The sequence below is a fragment of the Cibotium barometz genome, chromosome 14 (genome assembly GCF_041138505.1).
Source record: "Cibotium barometz isolate CiBa-2024 chromosome 14, ASM4113850v1, whole genome shotgun sequence".
NCBI classification, from domain to species: domain Eukaryota; kingdom Viridiplantae; phylum Streptophyta; class Polypodiopsida; order Cyatheales; family Cibotiaceae; genus Cibotium; species Cibotium barometz.
In genome coordinates this window covers 24,015,532-24,024,431 of record NC_141059.1, presented here as the reverse complement: position 1 = coordinate 24,024,431, position 8,900 = coordinate 24,015,532, and the positions used below count along the sequence as shown (strand labels likewise).

The 8,900-nt window shown below is 40.1% G+C and overlaps 1 protein-coding gene across 1 annotated transcript; it reads left to right on the top strand.

Annotated features, from left to right (window-relative positions):
- The first annotated feature begins 642 nt into the window (after nucleotides 1-642).
- LOC147631833 (uncharacterized) lies at nucleotides 643-1,336 on the top strand. The gene is made up of 2 exons (XM_086807892.1): nucleotides 643-808; nucleotides 916-1,336. Exons 1-2 carry the CDS (start codon nucleotides 680-682, stop codon nucleotides 1,333-1,335), a joined length of 549 nt encoding a protein of 182 aa, XP_086664018.1. The 5' UTR covers nucleotides 643-679; the 3' UTR covers nucleotide 1,336.
- The last annotated feature ends 7,564 nt before the right edge of the window (nucleotides 1,337-8,900 follow it).

Below are 8,900 nucleotides of genomic sequence, written 5' to 3'. Positions count from 1 at the left end.
TGGACAGCTCTTTGCCACGACTATGGAGCAATGAAGAGGACTTGAGGATGACCTCTATTGTGCCTCAAGGAAAAGGACAGAGTAAAGTAATTGACAAAACATTGATTGATGATCTCAATTTCACTTGTATCCTTAATAGTGATGTGATGAGCAGATGGGTTACAAGATATGAGGATGCAAAGACAAAAAGACAAGCAGAAAGAGCTCTCTTTCGGAGGCAACATGGCTCTCGGAAGGCGTACCCTAAGCATCTAGCAACACTTCCGAATGATATCCATGTTGATTGGTTGCATGAGGAAATGGAGAGAGCAGAGAGCGACGAGGGGCTGCAAATCATGGCGGAAGAATGGGAGTATGCACGAGGATGCATGTCAAAGGTACATAGAACTAATGTTTTGCATTAGTTGTAAGTGATTTGCTTTTAATATTTATTCACATTGCTTACACAAATATTGCTTCTATTTTGGTCCAGTGCACTATGTTCAATGCTATATGGTGTGAAGGCAAGCATTTTCGAACACAAAGAATTGATGAAAAGAGAAATACACAAGATTGCGGTGTCACTAGTAGCTTTGAGGGAGCTAATGGAAAAATGGATGATTATTGTGGCATAATCCAAGACATATTTAGGCTTGACTTTCATCGCTTCTTTGTGTATGTTTTGGATGTCAAATGGCAAATGAACGTGGTGGAAAAAGGGCCTGATGCAACGATAAAACGCCATGCAAGTGGATATGTAACTATTGACTCTACAAAGTTCTGGCAAACAAAGAAAGATAGGCTCGTATTGCCACAACAATGTGAGCAGGTATGCATTTTTTTACTAATGTGTTTCATGTACATATATATCTAAGCTCGCGTACCCCTTGACTTTTGATATGCTAATTAATTACTGTACTGTGTGTATTTGAGTAGGTTATCTATCTACCAATGGTGCATGACATCAAATGGTGGTACGTCATCCCTATTGCACCACGTTCCAAAGTGATGTATAATACATTCATTGATATGGAGCATATGGAGGATGTAACAAGCCGCAATGAAGATGACGTCGAACATGCCATTGAAGATGTTGTGATCGATGATCAAGAAATAAGAGATGATCATGATAATGAGGATGAGCATGCCATTTCTCATGATCATGAGAATGACCCTACCATTGAGGATGATGGTGATGTTGATGAGGATGATCAGGACATCGATACCATTATCAATGGAGTACAGAATATCGATAGTGGAATAAATTTAATCGTAGCCTTACCAATTGATCAAATGGATATTGATGTTGATCGTTTGGCAAGGATGGATCTTATTGAAGATGAGATCGAACCCTAACCAATCCCGTCTGTATGTTCTAAATTGATGACATTTCTATCATCTCATATGCATGATTTATTTTTGAATATATTTCATTGTTGTAAATGCATGTAGTGGGATTGTGTAATGATGTATACTGTAATGTACTATGAGATGGTTTAAGGAAAATAGTTTTTAATTTTGTAAAGGAATTCAGTTTTTTTTCAGTTTTTCTCTGCCATGCATGTATTAATCCGTGTATAGCAGCGTGTATTTATCCGTGTATAATAGCGAGTATTACCCCGTGAATATTATCGTGTATAGATGCGTGTATTACTGCGTGTATATAAACGCGTTTATACACGCGTTGATAAATGCAAATATACACGCGAACTTAAATGCTAAAATACATGCGCCCGATTCTATTCAAATACAAGCGCGACCATACACGCGTTCGTAATTTATCGCGTGTATGAAACGCGTGTATGGCAGCATTGTCTTGTAGTGTTACCTTTGAGTCCCTTGTTAGAGATAGATGGTTGGTCTCTGGGAAATTCTTCGGGAATAGTTATTGATTTGCAAGGCTTTGGCATCGAACTTTGTAGGTGAGGATGGGGTTGACTGAGTAGAGGCTTTATCGGAGTTGGTTGTTGATGAAGATGGTAGGTCATTGTGTAGAGGCAATTTTGTGGAAGAGGCTTGTATCCTTTTGCATTCAGCATCATTGATATCCATTAAAGTTGGATCTTCTTCCTCATAGTATGGTACTGTCAACTTTTTGTCGTTGACCATCATGATGACTCTATCACTAGCAAAGCATTGTGGTGCTTGGGCAACAACAGTCTGTTTATGCCCCAAGATTAAATCTGCTTCCAACACATACTCAACCACAAAAAACTTGCAAGTGAGGGGGTTAGTTTCAATATACACTGTATGTTCAAAGTACCCCAAACATGGCATGTTCAAGTCTTGTGTAAAGGTAATCCTTTCAGGATGTGCCATGATTGTTGGTTGACTTAACAAATCCCATAGCTCAAGGGTCATGAGATTGTGTTCTCGTTTTGGATAAAGCTGTGCTTGAGTTGTGGTGATTTCATTTGCAATTTCCAATCCAACCAAAATCCTAGGGATCTTTTTAGTAAGACATGTTGGAAGTTTCAGTTCCTGCAAGGTTTCTTCCTCCCGTGATAGCAAACTTACATTGCATGCAGGAGTGTTCAAGGTGAAGAGCATTGAGGTGAAGAGAGATTGTTTAATCTTGTAAGGGAATTATTGAATTCCTTATGTGCTTTCTCAAGCCTACAGTTTGTACAATCTATCTCAAATGACTCTTAGTGTGTCTTTCTCTTGAAAGGGAAAGCGATACTTCTCTAGGCTTTGTATCTTGGTTGTTGGTTTAGGTTTGGCATTATGAGGCTCAATCTCAATCGATGACCCTGTGAGACATTCAACCATGCTAAGCATGCACTCTTGAGCTCGTTTGTTGCGTTTTGCATATATCATATGATCATTATTATCGAGATTTGGGGTGGTTGGGTGGGTTCTAGTTCCTTTATTGGTCTATGTGGTGCACTGAGTGAAGAACTTGTTTCATCCTCACTTAGTGATGTACTAGAACTTGTTTCATTTTTTGACGTTGTCGTGACGTGGACGGTGTCGCTGGGAAAGCGCGAGACTTCTGGCTGTGAAAGTAACTTTCAAATCCCAGCAAAGAAACTCAACATATAACTCTTCAAGAAGAACCACCAGCAGAAGCTTTTCAACCCAAGACAAATGGGTACAAGCTTACCAAGACATCAACACATGGTCTCATCAATGCAGTCATGTAGTATATTATTTTAGAAAAGAGTTTTGTGAAGACCAGAGACATGTAGTGTACATAAGTCACCAAAACACAACACCTATGGTATTTTAGCCTCTATGAGCCTCCCAGTAGCTCTGCATCAGCCTGTCACTTCTTATGCGTTTCCATCAACATCATAATCATCAACATTGCCATGGAATGCATCAAGGTCCACAACCACAAAGGCATCAATATAGTTTTGATAAAAAACCATTGGTAGCCAAAAGCTTGACCATAGCAACCCACTATACTGACCAACAGCCCGTCAATATGCCCACATGAGCTCAACATCAAAAAGGAGAGCCTTAACACCAAGCCCTCAAGTCATCACAAATACATTATCATTTGTTCTTCGTTGAGGAAAATACATGGCCTCATCTTCAACGATAACACCATCATGCATACTTCCTTGAGGAATAAGAAACTGAGAAGCTCCGTATGGCTATAGCTATGCCAGTCACTTTGCTTCACTCGCTAATCCTCCCATGCTTGCAGTTTCAATATTCTCATGCTCCTTAGACACTCTGAAGTAGCCCGCATGCGCTCCACACTCCCTAGTGCGCTGCTCTATGAGGCGTCTGCTATCCACCTCGTCACCTCACCAGTTCTCTGCCAAAGGCGGTAACCACCCACCATAATATACACACAGTCACACTAACCTTGGTTGAAGCCGCCCAGCAGAGCTCGATTTACTTCACACGAACCCACGACAGCCAGCCTCTGCTTTTTGCTTGTAGTAGATGACCACTACTGCTCAACTCACAAGTACCATATCACTAGAGAGTCCAGCCAGACGGCCTGCGCATGAATTTTGCAGCAGTTCTCTTCATTTTTTGAAAGTTTCTGGAAGCGTATCATTAGACGCAGCTTAATTTCCTCTATAATTTGAACTCCTACAAAGCTTGAACAGAAGATAATCTCAACTTTTTAAAATCTCTGGTTCATCTGCTCTCTGGTTCTGAGTTTTTTTGTTTTCTGCATATATCCCTTCCCACGATAAGCACTGCCTTCTGGTTATTTCTCTCCTTTCCCGCAAGGAAATCGGGCGCACCACTTTTGCAGCTAAATTTTCGTATTTTCCCAGTTCGAAAATACACTTGCGCCACCTTTTCTTTACATTATTTTCGGATATTATTATTTTTGTTACTGCCATGCAAGCCTATTAAGAAGTGTGCTTTTCCTAGCATTCATATAGCCAACCAAGGAAATAACTGGAATGGGTACAGATCCTCTGCGATCACAATATTGTTGCCGATGCCCACGGACAGAATTGAGCTCTTTTCTGAGGAGTGCCGGGTTTGCTCCATCTGCTTCTCACCCATTCCTTTCACCATTCCTCCAGCTTGTCTCTCATGTTGCAGCTCGTTGGCTAAATATATCCAATATTAGAGCTGTCCGATCACACACCCGAACATCATTCCCAAGTGCCTTCTCCAAATTTCTAAGCTGCCCTGGAGAAAGCTCATCATCAAATATGAATGTTTCAATGTCAAGTGCACGAGCTTCTGTACGCAATTCTGTAACTTTTCCAGACCCAATGTATGTCCTTGGATTTGGATGATCAAGCTTCTGATAAGTGGAGCCCACCACCACCATACTCACAAAGAGTCATTTTGAAATAGCTCTCACTAGCATAGGTGCCACTAGGTTCACCATCCATGGGCATGAGGATATTATTGAAGGGTTCATTCTGCCTATGAGGATACACAAGGGCTTTGAATGTGTGTAGTATCTTATTAAAGTTCTTCTTGTTTTGCTCATTCCACGATATCTCCAGAGGGTATTCTTCAAAACCATTCCTCATATCATACATGCTCTCACTTTTCCATACATGTTGAGAAGGGTGTTCCCTACTGCAAGGTCTACCATAAGCATAAGGCTCCATATTTCACACCACACTCATATACAAAAGCTTCGAGACCTGATTCAGTCTTAGCTCGTCTTATTGAACCTCATTTATAATATGAACATATGTACATGGACATCATATAATGACTCGTCATAGCACTTAATCCCATGCATCTGGATTTGCATTTTGATGGCCTCATATGCATGGTTTTACACCATAGACGTGCCATGGCATGACAACGTTCTCTAGTTTGTCAGTTTTTCACTATGTTTACCCATGCAACAAGATTGAATTTTCCTTTGGGTTTTTGTATCCTGTGTCGCACATATGGGTGTTGAGGTTTGTGTGGTAGTCTTTGATGTGGACGCTTTTGCATCGTGTATAGCTTTTGGCTCTATCTTGTTTATGTCCCCTTTTGGGTTTATGTCCTGTATAGACTCCTTTTCCTGTATAGACTCCTTTTGGCTCTGTCTTGTTTATGTCTTGTATAGACTCCTTTTCCCTCTTTTAATTTGACCTTGGTTTCGATAGTTTTTTTGTCCCTTGTTTTTCTTGGGTTTAGAAGGTTTTCTTTTCTCTTTTGGGTTGTGTTTTAAAGCATGTTCTTCTACCCATGTTGAGGTATTGTCTTTTACACTCTTCTTGACTATTTGTTGTGCCTTGGCTTGTAAGCGTGTAAGCACATTCAAGTGCACTGTGGCCAATTTCCCATTTTGTACACTTAAGATGTTAAGAGTTGTATTTTGTGAGACAAGTTGCATTGGAGCAACTCGTCTTGGGAAATCTTGGAACATGTGATCAATGCCACATTGTTCACACATTGGTTGTAAGTGTTAGTGACTATGGGCATTGAAGTATTCCAAATTGTGTAGTATGCCACCTTGTGAGGTCCACGACAATAGAAACACTAAAGTGTCTGATTAACTGCTTCCTGAGTAGTTTCTACCCTTTGGACTATTTCTGTTTGGTACACGGGAGGTTTTGAGTCCATCGTGGTGGATGAAGCAGGACACTTTTTAGTATCATGGTCAAAGGTTTTACAATAGATGCAGTATAGAAAAACAGGTGCCTTGTATGCACAATGAGGACCCGGATGGTGAGAGTGATTGTATTCAACACAAGGTATTTCTCAAAAGCTATGTAAAGCTCGATGTATATCTTTAACACAATTTTCTCTTGTCTTGTGTTGAAAATAAGTCTCTTTTAACTTGAGTTTATATAATTTGTTGATTTATATGCATCTTCAAATGGATACAATTTTTATTTGAGTTGTATATGTAATTTGAATTTATTTTCTTGAGTCAACTAATAAAATACATTACAAGACACGTATTAAACAAAACACTCTGCAACCCAAATTTCCATTCATAGCATAAAAAATTACATAGTCATCAAAGTTACATAATCGTCATAGCTATATCCTAGGCTTCTTACTACTAGGCTCTTCTCAGACTCTAAAGCCACCTTGATGGTTGGAATAAAAACATGGAACCCTTCAAGCTCTGTCCTGATGATGGTGGGATCCTGTACCCCCAATAATGCCACAGGCCACCACAAAAATGTACAGGCCCTGACCTTTGAGTTGAGAACAAGTAAAGTAACTATGAGCATCGAAGTAGAATAACTTTCTCCAAACTTGATTTAGTCAAAATAAGTTTGAATGTAGTACCCTTTGTAAGTGCTTTAGTCTTCAAAAAGTTCTCTGCATACCCCGGAGTGCAAGTCTTGTGGAAGACTATCACATCATTGGCGGCAAGTTTGACCGAGGTCTTGACCAGCCTCGGTTCAATTTAAATGGTGAGCTTCCGGTACGGTGGATGAGGGACCAAGGAAGCGGCCTATGAGTGAAGCGCTAGGTCACCTGCGAAGGATCCTAGAGGGTGCTGACCATACGGTGCTCGAGCTCTGGGTCGCCGAAGATACCCACACGTGCGTCATGGAAGATATTGGAACAAGGAATAAGAGTTGTTTTCTGAAACCGGGCATGGATCTGGTTGATTGACCTTGCTGGTCCTCAAACGGATGAGTCCATGGCTCTTTTATATGGATCTGTGGGTTGATCTTGCTGATCTTGCTGATCTTCCACCGAGATTCCATTCTGTTATATGAATATACTATGAGCTAGGAACTATGGAAAAGGCCCCCATGGCTCTTTTATATGGATCTCTGGGTTGATCTTGCTGATCTTCCACGGAGATTCCATTCTGTTATATGAATATACTATGAGCTAGGAACTATGGAAAAGGCCCCTGAGTGAACAGGTGGTGAGCGTTCTGGTTGCCAATGATGCCATAAGTATACCGATGAATGAATGACTAGAAATAAGGATTCAACCAGAGACTATGAGGATTGTCATCAGTGACATAATGGTTTCATTAAAGGATTGTTTTAAAGTTAACTGATGCTAAGAAAAAGGCAATTTCATATTGGGTGTGTAAGTGGTGTGACTAGTTTTATGTTTGCATGAACTTCCAGCTAGGGGGCCTTGGAACTCTTTTCCTTGGTACCCAGGACAAAACCTAACCAAATTCTTAATTGGATCCCATCACTACAGTGGTTGGGCGGTTGGCTAACCCATGGGACTGGATGGGGTTAGGCTGGACTGATGGATCCGTAAATCGAGACTCAATTTCTGTTATTACGATAGATGAAGTAAGTCCCGGATAGTAATTGTTCTATGGATAGAAATCAACGGATGTGCCTCTTGATGGGGAAAAAAGCGTTGATCCCAATGATCCAAGTGCAAGTTTCTTCCCTGATCTGACCGAGTATCTTTATAGGTGCAGTCGGATCAGTTTGATCACTAATGGTCTTGACTACGTTAGAGTAAAAAGTTATCCTGGAGGAATCGCATGTGCTTTCCGGATAAGGAAAGTTTTTCCGTGTTCGATTTTGGAAAAACCGACGGATTAGTCTTTTGTTCGGATATCTGTGGACGAGGCCCTTAGTGTGGGACCCTACCTCGCGCTAGAAGTGCTACTTCCACTGTTAGTACCCCGAATCCGTTGCGCGGTGGAAACAGGGATCTCACAGTTGGTATCCGAGCTTTTTGGTCAATGAGGATCAACCGAGAAGCCAAATATATCAAAAATTTATCAAGAATCAAAAAGGTTGTAATTGTGTGATATAATTCATACAAATTGATATTCAATCTGAAAATTCATAAATTAGTAATTGGGTCTTCAAATGGAAGTACCGCAATTGTATGGAACCCTGACTTGCTTGAGGCCTAGACATGATGGTATTTACCTTATAGTTCCAAGTATTATATTGACGACCCGTATATACCGAGGGTATAACTGCAGCTCTTTACCGACAGTATATACGAGTAAATCTAAGACTTGAAATTATAAACGTTAATGCTATCGAGATGATGATTTCGAATGTGGTTGATATGATTTTATTTTGGTTGAGAACTGATGAATTGATTTGGATTCTGATTGAAAAATGATGATTTCTGAAATTTAGTTGAAATATAATAACCTGAGCAAAACTACAATGAGGATGAATGGGACGAGTCCCTGTGATGATAAATGATGATAATGATTTCAGCAAATCACTATGAGATTAGTGGATTGTGCTATCAAATTGCTACTGTTAACACTTGACCGTTAGATCAAGTTAAGGGATGACAAATTGAGAACTTACTTGACTAAAATTCCCGTGGAGGAATGTTCAGAAGGAAATTTTTCGGTCTAATGGACCATTATCATGTTAAAGATATGAATGATATGATCTGAAAGAATTGTTATTTAATGATGAGTTCTAAGGGATATTTATCCCAGTATTCTGTTGGGTTGACCAGAATATAAGGAACCCCAGAATAAAATTGGATCTTAAGAAAAAGAGTTGTCCTCTACCTTGCGAGATGAGGACATCTCGCACTTTTTTAAGTGGGGTAGAATGTAAGAT

Coding starts and splice junctions, on each gene's coding strand:
- LOC147631833 (XM_086807892.1), top strand. CDS start 680: ATGAACGTGGTGGAAAAAGGGCCTGATGCAACGATAAAACGCCATGCA. Junction 809..915: donor TGCCACAACAATGTGAGCAG/GTATGCATTTTT, acceptor GTATTTGAGTAG/GTTATCTATCTACCAATGGT.